Source organism: Patagioenas fasciata, chromosome 3, assembly GCF_037038585.1.
Source record: "Patagioenas fasciata isolate bPatFas1 chromosome 3, bPatFas1.hap1, whole genome shotgun sequence".
NCBI classification, from domain to species: Eukaryota; Metazoa; Chordata; class Aves; order Columbiformes; family Columbidae; genus Patagioenas; species Patagioenas fasciata.
The window spans coordinates 100,962,390-100,976,801 of NC_092522.1; the positions used below are offsets into that span (position 1 = coordinate 100,962,390).

The window sequence follows — 14,412 nt, forward strand, 5'->3', positions numbered from 1 at the left end:
AGATCAGCCGAATCAACCCTGGCGATCAATGGGGTGACAGATGTCGCAGCCAGATCGCCCTCACATCCATTGTAAAGCTCGGCCCAAAAGCTATATAAAGCTCAGGTGATTCAGTTATGTTAAGGTTGCGGCGATGCCGCCGAGTTGGAATATTCAGTGACGCACACCGTGGAGTGATCTCTGAGTAAAGACTAAACGTTCCAGGCTAAACCACCTCAAATTTTTAAAGGGTTTTCTTTCTTTGTTTTTCGTTACGCTTTTCTCCCAGAAGCCTTCGCTAACTATGCAGAGTAGCGGCTTTCTATTGGCGGCTGTCCCGCTTGTCACCGCCTCATAGCGCCACGGCGGGGAGCGAAGCGGTGGTGGTTGTGGCCGTTGGTGGTGCGGGTGGGTGCGTAGGCGCCCGGCCCTCACGGGTTGGCGGGCACCCGCGGGCGGGTGACGGTCTGCGGGCCTCGCCAGCTAAAAGCCGCGTTTTTTTGTTTGTTATTTATTATTTGTGTTCTCTGTCTGAATAATGTGGGTTTTGGTGATTTTGCCTTTCCTGTCAGCACCCCGGTGTCCGGGGCGAGGGGTGGGTGCTGTGCCAGGTGCAGTTCGCCACTGGGGTGTCTGATCAGGATGTCATGTCCCTGGTCCTGGGCTGCTCGTCCCAAGCCAGATGAGTGTTGGTACAAGAGGTGCGTACTCCGGCGTTTCTCATCTCTTACGTGGGAGTGTTCTCCGTTCTGCTCTTTGCTTCCGAGCCCTCCCCTAACTGCCAACTATTAGTGTTGTGGCTCGCCATTTAGTAACATGAACCGCTCTTCATCTTCGGGCTATGAAGAACTTGTCACAAATGGAAGGAGTTGGAGTCAGTGGCCTGGGAGGCTACTACGTGTTGCAAGTTGATTAGGGGACTTTCCCCCGTGGCTGGTGTGACAGGAGAGCTGTGACAAGAACAGCTGGTGTTGGGCTGCTGAGTGCGAGCAGAGCCTTGGGTCTGCAGGACATGCCAGGCGCAGCTGTCTCCTGGCACTCTTCACCACTGTGCTGGTCTGTGCAGCCAGCATGGGAGCAGTGGCTTCTTGCGCGGATGTATGTTCCCTCTTTCTCCCTGTTAGCCCAGGTGGCCTTCACAAATCACAAGGGAGTAAACTGAGATTCTTTTTTTCCCCAAGTCCCTCTTGCTGTTGGGATCCCAGGCTGAAGTCAATGACCAGCAACCCACCTGCGATTGCAGATCCTGGCTGCAAGTTCACAAGCTGGACTTTGTCTTCCAGCACTGCATGTCAGACTCAGTCTTAGGAACCAGAATGCTACAGCTTTCTTCAAAGCTCATCGATTCCCCCTGCATTTACAAGACAAGCATCCACTGTGTCTTTACCTTCTCTTTGCCTTTGCAGCATCAGTGTGTGCTGGGCAACAGTGACTCACTTCTCTCCTGTGCTGATAAGCCAGTTGTGATGCTAGGAGCAGGTCTTGGGAAGGAGCACTGAAGAAAAGTGACTCTTCTGTTTCTTTAATGTTTTAAACCTCATGTTAAGAATCACCTTTGGCTTTTTTCTTCTGTGAATTTAGCTGTAGTACAAGCAACTCCTGTTTCATTCTGTTCTTCTGAAAGGGGATCTCATTAGTTTTTATAAGTATCTCAAGAGTGGGTGTCAAGAGGATGGGATCAGACCCCTTTCAGTGGTGCCCAATGATAGGATGAGGGGCAACAGGCACAGACTGAAGAATAGGAGGTTCCATCTGCATGTGAGGAGAAACTTCTTTACTTTGAGGGTGCCAGAGCACTGGAACGGGCTGCCCAGAAAGGTTGTGGAGTGTCCTTCTCTGGAAACATTCAAAACCTTCCTGGACACATTCCTGTGTGATCTGCTCTGGGTGAACCTGCTTTAGCAGGTGGGTTGGACTAGATGATCTCCAGGGGTCCCTTCCAACCTCAGCCGTCCTGTGATTCTGTGATACTTTTCTTTAGTACTTTTTCCTGTTTTTCATCTGCTGTTACATTTATTAGCAGTATAGATATTACTCAGCAGTATTTTAGTTTCCAGTGACTTACCTAAGAAGAAATGGAAGTCCCTAAGCAAGCGTGCAGGGCCGAACACCTTGGCTCATCTGAATTCCCGTGGTTTGATGCAGCTTTGTATCTTGTGTTCTATTTTTGTGCCTGTTGGCTAACAGGCGAATTGCTGGCCTCGGCTTTGTTCAAGGTCTTTCATACGTTGTTTTTTCCCTCCACTTATGAAGGAATGCTTGCAGCATTGGGAACTGGAGGTTATTGTTTGCATGCCAACAGCCTCTTTTCCAGGATTACTGGAGCTGTGGGTTGCAGTGACAAGAACTCTCCCTGCAGAGGGAGAGCAGCTCTCAGTTGCAGCCAGGACGGGCTGTTACTGAGTTCTGCGTGTGAAATGCCAGTGTGATGAAAGTTGGTGCTCCCTTGGCTTATGGCTCCACAGCAGGATCCAGTTCCTGCTGAGACCTAAACACTAATCTATTCAAAAAATAACAGCTAGTAGTCTTGTTTATGAGGCCGTTTGAGAACTAAAGTGGTGCTTGCAAAGCATTTGGTCAACTGAAAAGTGTATAAGGTTTTTCTGAACGACAGGGTTTATTAAGAGAAAGAAGTGCAACCAGTAGAAGGGTAAGTAGTGCAACAGTCTGAATCTTCCTCTTTTAATGTGGATTATTACAGAAGAAAATGGTAATTATTTTGAAGTTTCTACTGATTCTGGGTCACATACTTACCCTGGATCACCGCAGCTACAAACAAAAGTGAGAGGCTTTGAAAATATGTTCCCATACTTCACCTGAGTATGTGTAGAATTAATGTTTAGATACTTGTGGCATTCTTTGATAAAAGGACTGCCAGGTTGGAAAACCCTGTCTACTGCCCCTTCTCCCCTGCAGTCAAAACTTGGCTTTCAGTAGTGATTGAGTAGCTCTAGTGCTAAAACTTACATTTTCTAAAAGTTTCAAGGATTTCCTTAGTGGTGACTTAATTTTTTTCTGTTATCTCCTACTTAGAAACTTAATGCTTACTATTCCTGAATTTCAGGCAATGAAAAGACTCTGAAATACTGTGACTTGACTGTTGAGTGGTGAAACCAAATCAGTTTAGACTGAAACTTTACTGAAATGTCTTTTAAAAAAATAACTTTAATCTTTGGCATGTGAGTGACCTGTGAGCCATTATTCCAGCTGCCATCAGATTTTTCTATCATTAACTTATTGTCTTTTATAACTATTTTAGGTAACAGGAAGTTTGAAATCATGGCTGGAAAACCGAAACTTTACTACTTTAATGGAAGAGGCAAGATGGAGTCAGTTCGCTGGTTGTTAGCTGCAGCTAGAGTTCAGGTTTGTTTTAGTGTTTTTAACTTAAGCTGCACATTGGTAAGCTTGTCTTTGAGGCAGGTCACAGGTTATTAACTAAAAAAAAAAGAAAAAGCATCCTCAGACCGAGTAGTAAATGAGCATTTGGTATTTGGTATAATTAAACTACCGTTACTTTATGCACACAAAAGTATGGCTTCAAGTTACAAGTCCTCTGAGCAATGACACTGTAAACCAGTTTCTTGCTTAATGCAGGACTGTGTAATGCTTGATCAAGCATTTGCTTACTGACCCAAGGCCATTGAGCTGAATGACAGGTGTGTTCCTGACTTAACAAGTATTATCTGTGCCAAGTTAAACTGCAATGCATTTGCTTTTTCTAGTCTTTCTGTTTTCAGCTGCATGCTCACACGGAGATTTTTATTTTATTTTTCACTCCACTGGCTACATCCTCCACAATAAGCTATAGCATGAATTTTATTTTCTCTTACTTGCATCATGAAGTTCAACAAGGCCAAGTGCCAGGTCCTGCACTTTGGCCACAACAACCCCCTGCAGCGCTACAGGCTGGGCACAGGGTGGCTGGAGAGCAGTCTGCCTGGGGCTATTAATTGATAGGAAGCTCAGCATGAGCCAACAGTGTGCCCAGGTGGCCAAGAAGGCCAATGGTATCCTGTCCTGTATCCGAACTAGCGTGGTCAGCAGGACAAGGGAAGTGATCCTTCCCCTGTACTCTGCATTGGTGAGGCCACACCTGGAGTATTGTGATCAGTTCTGGGCCCCTCAGTTCAGGAAAGACATTGAAGTGCAGGAGCGGGTCCAGAGAAGAGCAACAAGACTGGTGAAGGGACTTGAACACAAGACCTATGGGGAGAGGCTGAGGGAGCTGGGGTTGTTTAGTCTGGAGAAGAGGTGGCTTAGAGGTGACCTCATCACTCTCTATAACTACCTGAAGGGAAGTTCTAGCCAGGTGGGGATTGGTCTCTTCTCCCAGGCAGTGAGCAATAGGACAAGGGGGCATGGGCTTAAACTCTGCCAGGGGAAATGTAGGCTGGATATTAGAAAGAAATTCTTTACAGAGAGAGTGGTCAGGCATTGGAATGGCCTGCCCAGGGAGTCAGTGGAGTCGCTGTCCCTGGAGGTTTTTAAACTGAGATTGGACATGGCACTTAGTGCCATGATCTAGTAAACGGACTAGAGTTGGACCAAGGGTTGGACTTGATGATCTCTGAGGTCTTTTCCAACACAGTCGATTCTGTGATTTAGATGATGCTTAACAGGGTGAAGAGAAAAACTTGACCTCCATGTCAGGGGAAGTTGGAAATCTCATAGCAGGAAGAAAAACATCTGGGTAAACCAGAGAAGCAAGACACCATTTCAAAATACTACTTTTTTTTTTTTTTATGGGAAATAATTTACTTATTCATTTGCTATCAATCTTGGCAATAAACTGATAATTCCGTTTGAGGACAGAAAGGACTAGTAGTTTCTCTGAGTGTCCTCTTTTGTATAATAGGCTGTTACACTTCATGCAGTTAGCCCTGTCCTGAGACAAGGTGTTGCAGGATGCAAACTCCCCTCTCTCCCTCTCCCTCCTTCAGTATGGAAGGAGTAGGCACATCTCCCTCTCTTTCTCTGTTATGTTTAACAGCTTCTTTTGTTTGGCCCCAGAGCACCCTGGCCAGGGCCCTTAGGAGCAGGGAGTGCCGAGGCCCAGTGAGGCGCTGGGCGCCAGTGTGGGGGATGTTTGGAAGCTCCAGGGGCACCCCACAGCCAGGGTTGGGGTGCAGAGAAGCTTCTGGAATGCCTACAGTCAGATCTGATCAGCCAATAAAAAACGGGACTCTCGGCAGCAGCATCTCGCTCGTGCTCCGAGAGACCCGCAACAAGGGGGGGGGGGGGGGGTCTCTTGTATTACATGTGCTTGCATTAAGCACGTGTAAAATTAACCCTTGCAGGATTGCGGGTGTATCTACTTTCTGTGCACATTTACACGTGTACTTTCCGTGCTCAATACAAGCACGTGTATAAATTAACCCTTGCAGAATTGTGAGTGTATTTTTCTCCCGTGCTTCCACATAAGCACGTGTAATATTCTGTGCACATTTGCATGTGTATTTACCCTCACAGGATTGCGAGTGTATTATAAATTTACCCTTGCAGGATTGCGAGTGTACACTTTCCGTACTCAATACGAGTATGTGTATCCCTTTAAAATAATCCCACACTGTGTTCAGGCAAGTGTGTACTCTTCCCGGACTCAGGGGTGGCTCTGGCATTGTTTTGGGTGAAGCCACATGCATGCACGCTGTGCACTTCCTAAATTATTAGTTGCTGCCCCTTAATAATTTTCCTCAACTGATATCCAAACTTGTATTTAAGTAACTTTTGGAGTGCTAAAACCCTGTTTCTCACCAGTTTAATAAAAGTTGTTTTGGACCCTGTTTAAACTAACCTCAGGGTGCCTCCGTGACACAAGGAACCTGAGATTTTCAGAAAGACCACCAGTCTTTGTTTGCAGGCCTTGCAGAGGACACAACAGGCTGCTTCCCTGCATAATTTTTTTCCTGTGTTTTGATTCTTTCTCTTCCTTTTTTTTTTTTAAAATGCAAAAAAAAAAAACCTTGACAGGTACCAATTATTACATTTTGCCTTGGGATATTATTTTCCCAGCTTTTCATCAGCAGAAACCTGGGTTCTGAATTTTAGACTTTGTTATCAGACTCACAATGGTCCAACATTAGCACTGCATTAGTTTGCCTAATCTTCTGGGGTTTGCCTAGTAGAGCAAGTCTGAATTATTAACACAGGTCACTCAGATGTTCTGAGCAAGGTTGTCTGAGGAAGGATCCTTGAGAGTCCATAGCCACGCATCTAGGGATTGGTAAACTCAGGCATTTTCTAATCTCCATGGTCTACATTGGCTATAGACATGGATGGTACATGCAAACGTGTACATATGGACATGTAACTTTGGTGTCTTAATCTTGAACTGAATTCTTCTGTAAGCAGCACTGATTGGACTCAACCTTATTGAATATAACTACATAATTTTGATCACAGGCAATTCTGTATCTTTTTATTTCTCATCTAGTGCATAATTCATCTTTAGATGTCCTAAACCTGTTTCTGTACTAAACTTCCTGCTGGGCATAATACTTCTACTTTTTTTTTTTTTTTTGTAAAAGCTTTGGTTTAGCTTTCTAAGAATTGGTTGCTGTCTAAACTTCTAAATCAAAATATCCCACAGCAGAGATTTTTTCCACATACCAGAAAGCATTTTAAAGACATCCTGGTTGGTGTTGTTGACTGTCTTACATTAAATTGCCTGTTCAATACCAAACCAACCATCCTCACTCCAGCTCCTATTGCCTGCTTTTCTACCAGGGTTGTCTTTAGCAGCTTTTGTCAAATGTCATAGTCCAACACAGTTTGCCAGTGCTTTTGCTCTTGGTATTTTCTCCCTTAGGCCCATATCTGCAATGGAGGGAACCATGATGTGTATTATCTTCCTTTTATGATGTTTAAAAAGTTTATCTGTTCTATAAATGTGAGGAGGTGCTAATTTTCTCTTCTTCCTCATTCTCTTTTGTCAGTTTGAAGAAGAGTTTTTGGAAACCCGAGAGCAGTATGAGAAGCTCCTGCAAGGTGAGTCCACGTGAAACCTCAAGAAAAGTGTGACCAGACTTTGCTTAGTCTCAGAGAAGACATGTGAAGAGAAGACTTTGAAGACAGTGTGGGACTTTCTTTCCACACAGCAGAGAGGGGAGTGAAACAGAACTGTGAACAGCTGCAGAGGCTGATTTTTCGACCATATGTGGACAGATGCAGTTGAAAATTCTGTGTCTTTCCAACCTGGAGAGCTTCCCAGGCCTCTGTGTTTGTCTACATGTCCCACTTGGTCCCACAAACTTACCTTGGGTTCCAGTAACTTGTGAAAACATACCCTAAAACTTCCTTGGATGTCTTTATTTAGCTTAAGATACTGGCTATAAGGGAGAAATTTGGGGATCTGGAATTTTCTTCAACTGTGTTTTAAATAATGAAACAGAATTTTAAAATGTATTTAGATTTACACACTTTTTTACCTAGTTGATGTGTTTCCTGTGATTGTCTCTATTGTATTTCAGTTTCAGCACAAAAGCTGCTGTACACAATCCTGACTGTAATATCAGGTTTTTTTTTTTAAAGGAAAGATGTTAATCCACAATAATTGTATTCTGCAGTTTAATTTGTCTCCACCACTATAATTTATTTGTGTGGAAGAATGACAGTTTAATATAATGACTACCCACAGCAAGCTCACCACAAAAGTAATGATCCTCTGAAGACAGCAAGAAATCTGATGTGGAGTTACCAGATCTAGTAGAGTAATATATGTCTTTCCCTTCAGATGGATCCCTGCTGTTCCAGCAAGTGCCCCTGGTGGAGATTGATGGGATGAAGATGGTGCAGACCAGAGCCATCCTCAACTACATAGCAGCGAAGTACAACCTGTACGGGAAGGATCTGAAGGAGAGAGCCCTGTACGGTAGCAGTGCTACTCATCTTAAATTTGTTATAGTAGCTTAGATGCATCTGGAATCAATTACGTACTTGCACACCCAGGGAACCACCTGTGTTCCTCAGTGACACACAACTTGCAGTGAGGCTGGCAGGCCACAGTTAGATGCAAGCCAACTGATTTGTTCCAATTAGATTACTTTTACATAAAAATACTGGAGACGGGGGTTTATTGTGCGTTGGTAAAAGATTAACACACCTTGTCACAGATATTTGGGAGGTGACTGGTGTGTAAATGTTGAACTATTTTTGTAAACAGAAAACTTTTTGGAAAGCAAGTCTTTAAGTTTTGTCTGCAAAATAAGATCTGTCATTGATGTTATCTGTGATTGCACGATGTTCCACAGCATTGTAAAAGGTGCATGGTTTAGGTCCTTGGGAATTGGGGGAAGAACAACTAAAAGCTGTTGAAAAACTTCTGTTTTCACATTAAATTAAATCCAGATCCAGATGTTGTGTCTGTGTGAAGGAAAAAAAATGTAATTGGGATATCTCAGTCTGTAACTTTTGAATGTCCATTTCTTACTGTTTTTCAAAAGAAGTAAAACTAAAGGTCAACAAGCATTTAACTATAATAGATACTTTACAATAAACTGCAGTTAAATGGTGCAAGTGGTTGGAAGAACTGGCTGAAGTAGGTTTAGGGAAGTAACAAAAAGAATGAATATTCAAACAGGAGCCTCAGTCATAGCTTATCTGCTTTGTGTTGCTAAAAAGCCATCATTCCTGTAGCCTGCATTCCCTGCATGCCTCTTCCTTCAGATGGGATACTCCTCCATTGAGTTTAGATTTAACCTGGAGCCTATTCTTGCTCTCTTACCAGCAGATACTTGTCAGTTTGTTCTTGAGCAGTGGGAAGGGAGCATCAGTATTTCGAGGAAGAGTTGCTATGATTTGGTCCAGGTTGAAGTACTTTGGATAGCTGGGCCTTGTACAGTGCAGAAATGCAGTTTTGGAAGACCAGGTAGATGCAGGTGAGAAGCTGGCGTACATTAAGGCTTGCAGGAATAACTGATAGATTCTTATTGCATGTAACATGTTTAATCCCTACAGAGGCTTTTTAGAGAAGCTGGTGCCTGACAACAAAAACTGCACTTAGTTTTATTACACAGCAGGAACTCACATCTCTTATGACACAGGATGATTAGAAGATTTTGTTAGACTACGTTACCAGATATTTTATTCATATTCATGAGGACTTAATTTAAATTTGAGTCCTGTCTACAGTGCAAAACCTGCTGTCAGAGCTCTGGAAAAATGGATAAAAGGGACGATCTGAAGAAATGCTGTACTAATAATTTAGCTAGATGCGGAACCTGGTAGACTTCAGGTTTCCAACCCCATTACAAAACTATATGGCACCACCTGGATTTTGGGTGAACCCTGAAGATGGGATACATCCAGGTGTATTTCTTTGGTGATTCTGTAGTGATCTGTAACACCAAAATTAAACTTTTTTAACCTCTGTACTATCCTGTTTATTCCTGCACAATGAGGCAAGTAAAGTCCCAACAACACTACAAATCTGAGTGAGACTCAGACTGTAACGTATTTTTTTTTTTAACTGCCAAATAATTTTCATGGTGAGGGGGCAAAGAGGGGACAGGAAATTCAACTTTTACTGTCACAACACAAATCTAAGAAAACTGATTATGCAGGTGCCTCCTTATTTAAGGGCTTTGCTTCCTTTGTTTTTAAGGATTGATATGTATGTTGGAGGAACTGATGACCTTGTGGGCTTCATTTTGATGTTCCCATTCTGATCTGCTGAGGATAAAGAGAAACAACGTGCTTTTATAGTTCAAAAGGCGACAAGCAGGTATTTCCCAGCATATGAAAAGGTATATAGGAGCATAATTTAATTTCATTGTTTTGGAAGGATAACAATGGGAACACTGGGTATTTTACCAAACGCAGAAGAAGCAGAAAGGTGTCAGTGCAGTACTTTAAACCAGGACATCATACTGTCTGTGGGCTGGAGAGGTGAGTGGGAGGTCAGAGCAGTATGAGACAAGTTGGGGTCAGTTAATTGCAGAAAGTCTGAAGTGAGATTTCATGGCCTGAGCAGCATCAACATTCAAACTGAAGGGTACAAGTTTCCCCTTTGGCTCAGAACTGTTACAATCTAATGACTGTGTAAACATAGCTGCATGCAGTTAAATTAGCAATTTCCTGTTTTACAGGAGAAATGAAACTGTGTAACTTGCATTGCAAAATGAATACAGTTTTAGAATAACTAATTGTCAGCTTTATTTACCATTTCAAATTAATCTACCTGTTTTTTTTTAACCACAGTAATATACAGCTATCTTTGCTGTCTTCTAGTCCCAGTGGTCTGGCTGCTTAAGCCCTCCTGCAATCTTGGTGTTTCTCTAACTGATTCTCAGAGAGATAGGATCCAACAGGTGCTCTCAGTGGAAACTAATACACACAGACAGGATGATCTGACAGAAATAGCTGCTTTTCTCTCTTGAAGTCTAAAGGGAAGACAGTTTCCTACTTAAATAGCAGCTCTCCTATAGATGTGTGCCGGAGTTCATTCTGCCCTGGATTCCACTTGTATCCTAGCCCCAGTGCTTTAGGCTGATCACCTCTCTTTTACATTCTCCATTTTGCCACTGAAGCTGTAACTACATACAGAAAAATTCAAGATTTATGAGGCTGGAAAGGAGTGAGTACCAAGGAGATATCTAACCCTGTAGTCCAGTATATGGAGTTAGCTTGGGCTACAGGAAGGATGGCTAAGAGAAAGCCCAGTATTCTAGATTGCCACTGTGAGGACTGCTCAATAGACATCTCGTGAAAGAATCAGTGACTGCAGGCATTGAGCCCACATCCCCCACACTCGTAGTATCCCTATAGTTGCATGGGAGAGAAAGGTGAAAAGGAGGCAGTAAGTATTTTCAAAGAATGTGTGCCTGTGCATTTTGAAAACATCAACCCCAGCTGGCTATCCACATCTTCACATGTTCACTTATGACACTTCTAGGTTTTGAAAGACCATGGGCACGACTTCCTTGTTGGCAACAATTTTAGCTGGGCAGATGTTCATCTTCTTGAAGCCATTTTGATGGTAGAAGAGAAGTCGTCAGACGTGCTCTCAGGCTTTCCTCAGTTACAGGTACCTTACATTAACAATACACTCATGTGGCAGGTAATGTGATAAACAGTATTTCAGTCTATTATGTGTAGGTGATTCCACAAAACAAGAGCATTTATCACTTCTCTTTCACTCTAGTTTTGCTGTGCTTGCTCTAGGAAAAACCCCGTAATATGTTTTATCTAGAGAGTCTGTTATTTTCTGGAGCAAATCCTGAACAGATCTGAAGAAATCCACGCTCCTTTTTTTTTTTTTTTTAACCCCTCCTCTCACCAGTTCTGTGACACGTTTAAGCAGAAGATATTTTCTGGATCACAGGAAGTGATTTCAATAAAATACACATTGGAAACCAGAGATAACTGTTTATGCTTCATCCCATATCAATACAAGACAGAGGGCTGCCTTATTACTGTTTAAAATAACAAGGTTGGGGTGAGGAGGAGTAAAATTCATCCAAGGCTAAAACTATATTTCTTGTCTTGCCTCGACATACAGCTCGTTGAAGGCTGTTACAGAAATCTGTAAAATTGCTTTTCCTTATGTTACTTTCTGTTCTTTAAATACCATGTACTTGCTGTTTACCTTTTAGGCTTTTAAAGTGAGGATAAGCAGCATCCCCACAATCAAGAAATTTCTAGAGCCAGGAAGCCAGAGAAAACCTGTTCCTGACGATAAACACGTGGAGACTGGGAGGAGAGTTCTCCGCGTGTATTATGACGTGAAAGCGAATTAGTGTGTCTGGCTAAAACAACAGGTGTGCTCAGCCGAAGAGAGCGATCGGATGGCAGATGTACAATTACACTGCAGACAGAAGGTGAAAAGGTGTTCGAGAGGAGTTTCAGTGAGCAGTATCTCCTGTTCTCTCATACAAAGTACAGTAGTAGGCAGGTACTTTTTGTAACGCTTTGCTACTAGCCTATTCTTTTCCTTCATTCTCCTGGTAATTTTAAGCAAGTGAAATGGCAGCAAGCATGTTGTCTTCCTGGAGACTCTTTGGAAGAAGGGAAAGCAAAAATGAAAGAAATATGAGTTGCTGACTGGTGGCTTCAGCTTCTGCTGCTTCTGAAGGTTTTCTTCTGAGATCCAGATCAGATTTTTGTATAATGATTGCTTCCAATTCAGGCCTGTACTGTTTTTAATATCACCGTAGGCAAATGAAACAAGTGGCTCTGAAAGAAAGTAAGGAGTTGCTTTTCTTGCCAATTCTATTGAACACTAATGACTTTTCTGAAATGTCAGTATTGTGCCTTTTTAACTAAGCTGCACTTTTATCACTGACTTAGGAAACAAATTGACTGCCAAATGGCATTTTTATGTAACTGCTTTATCTAGAGGATCTGTTCTAATCAAATAAACTTTTCATGTAGTCATGTTGCTATGTTGTGTCATGAATGAAAGTTGGGGGTTGCAAACTTCATTTTTACTTTTCTTGGAGGATAAATTCTTTATATTTTATATGAATGGGATCCTTGTTAACCCGTATACCTCATGAAAAGGTGTTTCATTTGCATTTATATACCAGCAATGGGAGATGTGAAGGAGAGGTAATGAGCCAGTACACAAACCTGGTCTAGTTCCTATCTAAAGTCTAGTACCTGCCAAACTCAAAATGTTATTTCTTTTCCTCTTTTTTTTTTTTTTTTTTTATTTAAATCTATGGTTTCAGCAGATGACTTGACAAAGGATTTTCAGATTTTTTTTAATCACTTCGATAAATGGCACATAGGCTTTTAAAAACTGTCTGTAGCATGTTGTCTTGGAGTTTAATATCTGCTATTTATCGTTCTGTATTAAGGATACATAAGAAAAGGCTAGTGCTCAATCCTGAATGGCTTTGTTTCATTCCTGTGTTAATTACGGGTTGAGAAATAAGATGCTGCTTGACTTTGGAATGCAGTGAGTACACCCATCTGATATTTGATGAATGAGTCTGCCCATTTGATGAATGAGTCTCCCCAGCTTCAGCACGACTGAAGTTCTCAGCACTACAAGTACTTTTCCTTCATTGCTGGGAATACAAGGTTGATATTGACCTATGCTGACTTATCTGTTACCTGCCTTCCTAGTGTCAATTGCAATTACAGTTTAGTCCTTGGTTTAATCTCCAATTAGTTAAATAACAAAGTTTGGAAAACGCTGTAGTTGTTGATTTTAATTCCTTTGCTAAATGAACAACTTCTGCAGAATATGAGAAAAGTCGTGGAGTAATGCTCTTCAAACAAAAGTTCCACAAGCATAGATGCAGAAGATACAGGAGGTGACTGTCTGTCAGTACTCATCGGTGATAAGCCTAATAGCTAATGGCCATGCCTTTTGGTAAATAGGGTGGCACAGTAGGAATGAAGGTGAACAGAAGAACAGTTGATACTGAAACCTTGTCACCAATGCTGTATTTGGGAACAGGGTTACTTCAGCCTAACTTGAGTGATTGTGTGGGCAGAATGCTGTTTCAACTGTGTTAGGTGCACTCTTGGAGCACATCTTTCAGTTAATTTCATCCAGAAAGAATCCAGTTTGTACACTCCAGGATCTCACTGTGATGGGAGCCAAAGCGCAGTTAAAAAATTAATTTTAAAATCATACTCCTGTTCCATACTGCTAATGTAGACATACTCCATAATGCTCCAGGTCTGGCCCAACTGATGAGTCATTTCTTGATATTTCAGTAAATCATTAATAAGAACTTGTATTCTGTTTGGTTATTTTTTATCATTTTGATTTGGCTTGAGATGAAGACACCTAAATGTGTTTATATATGAGCTAGTGTGCACCTCTCTGTATCACAGCTACAGGCATTTTTGTTTATGCTATCGTTGCAGGGCTCTATGGGTTGTGGGTTAACCCTGTCTAAGGATGTAGCATTTCTTATTTGGATATTCCCACACTGGTTTGTCAGTTTAGTTTCTAGCCTGTACAGAGTCTATAGACTGTTACTATGATCTTCCAAATTCTGGGCAAACCCAGGAGGAAATCAGCTTAGATTTAAATCTTTTCAAAAAAGATCCCCATACTAAGTATCCTTGCATTGTGGTGCAGTCCTCCAGCAGTAATTATTTAGGTCTTTAGGTGACTTTTGTAGCACTTTAAGACACATCAGAGCACTTCAGTTCTTTTACCAGCCTTCAAGAAAGTAGTAAGCAAAGCAGATACACAGATGTTTAATGCCATTTCTCCTGTCTCTGTGTTGCTGGCCCAATAGTTCCTGGCTCAAATTTAGTTAAGAATGCATGATAATCTCAGAAATTGTTTCACTCTTAACTATCCCAAAGCACTTAGTTGTTAGACAGTTTTAATGTATTTTCCAAGAAGGATTTGGGTTTGTCTTCAACCCTTGCTCTGGTAAGACCTATTTATGTACAAATCAGCCTGCAGCATCATTCTGATAGCCAGGCAAAAGTTATACTTAGTGGGAGTGCACATCTTTTAAA

General features: G+C 42.0%; 1 protein-coding gene across 1 annotated transcript; it reads left to right on the forward strand.

The window, feature by feature from the left end:
- Positions 1 to 510: 510 nt before the first annotated feature.
- Positions 511 to 12,105, forward strand: LOC136099977 (glutathione S-transferase 3). Its single transcript, XM_065834679.2, is given in 7 exon segments — positions 511 to 680; positions 3,239 to 3,345; positions 6,918 to 6,969; positions 7,715 to 7,847; positions 9,584 to 9,725; positions 10,874 to 11,005; positions 11,574 to 12,105. Coding segments are annotated over 7 exon segments (729 nt in total). The 5' UTR covers positions 511 to 661; the 3' UTR covers positions 11,718 to 12,105.
- Positions 12,106 to 14,412: the final 2,307 nt, after the last annotated feature.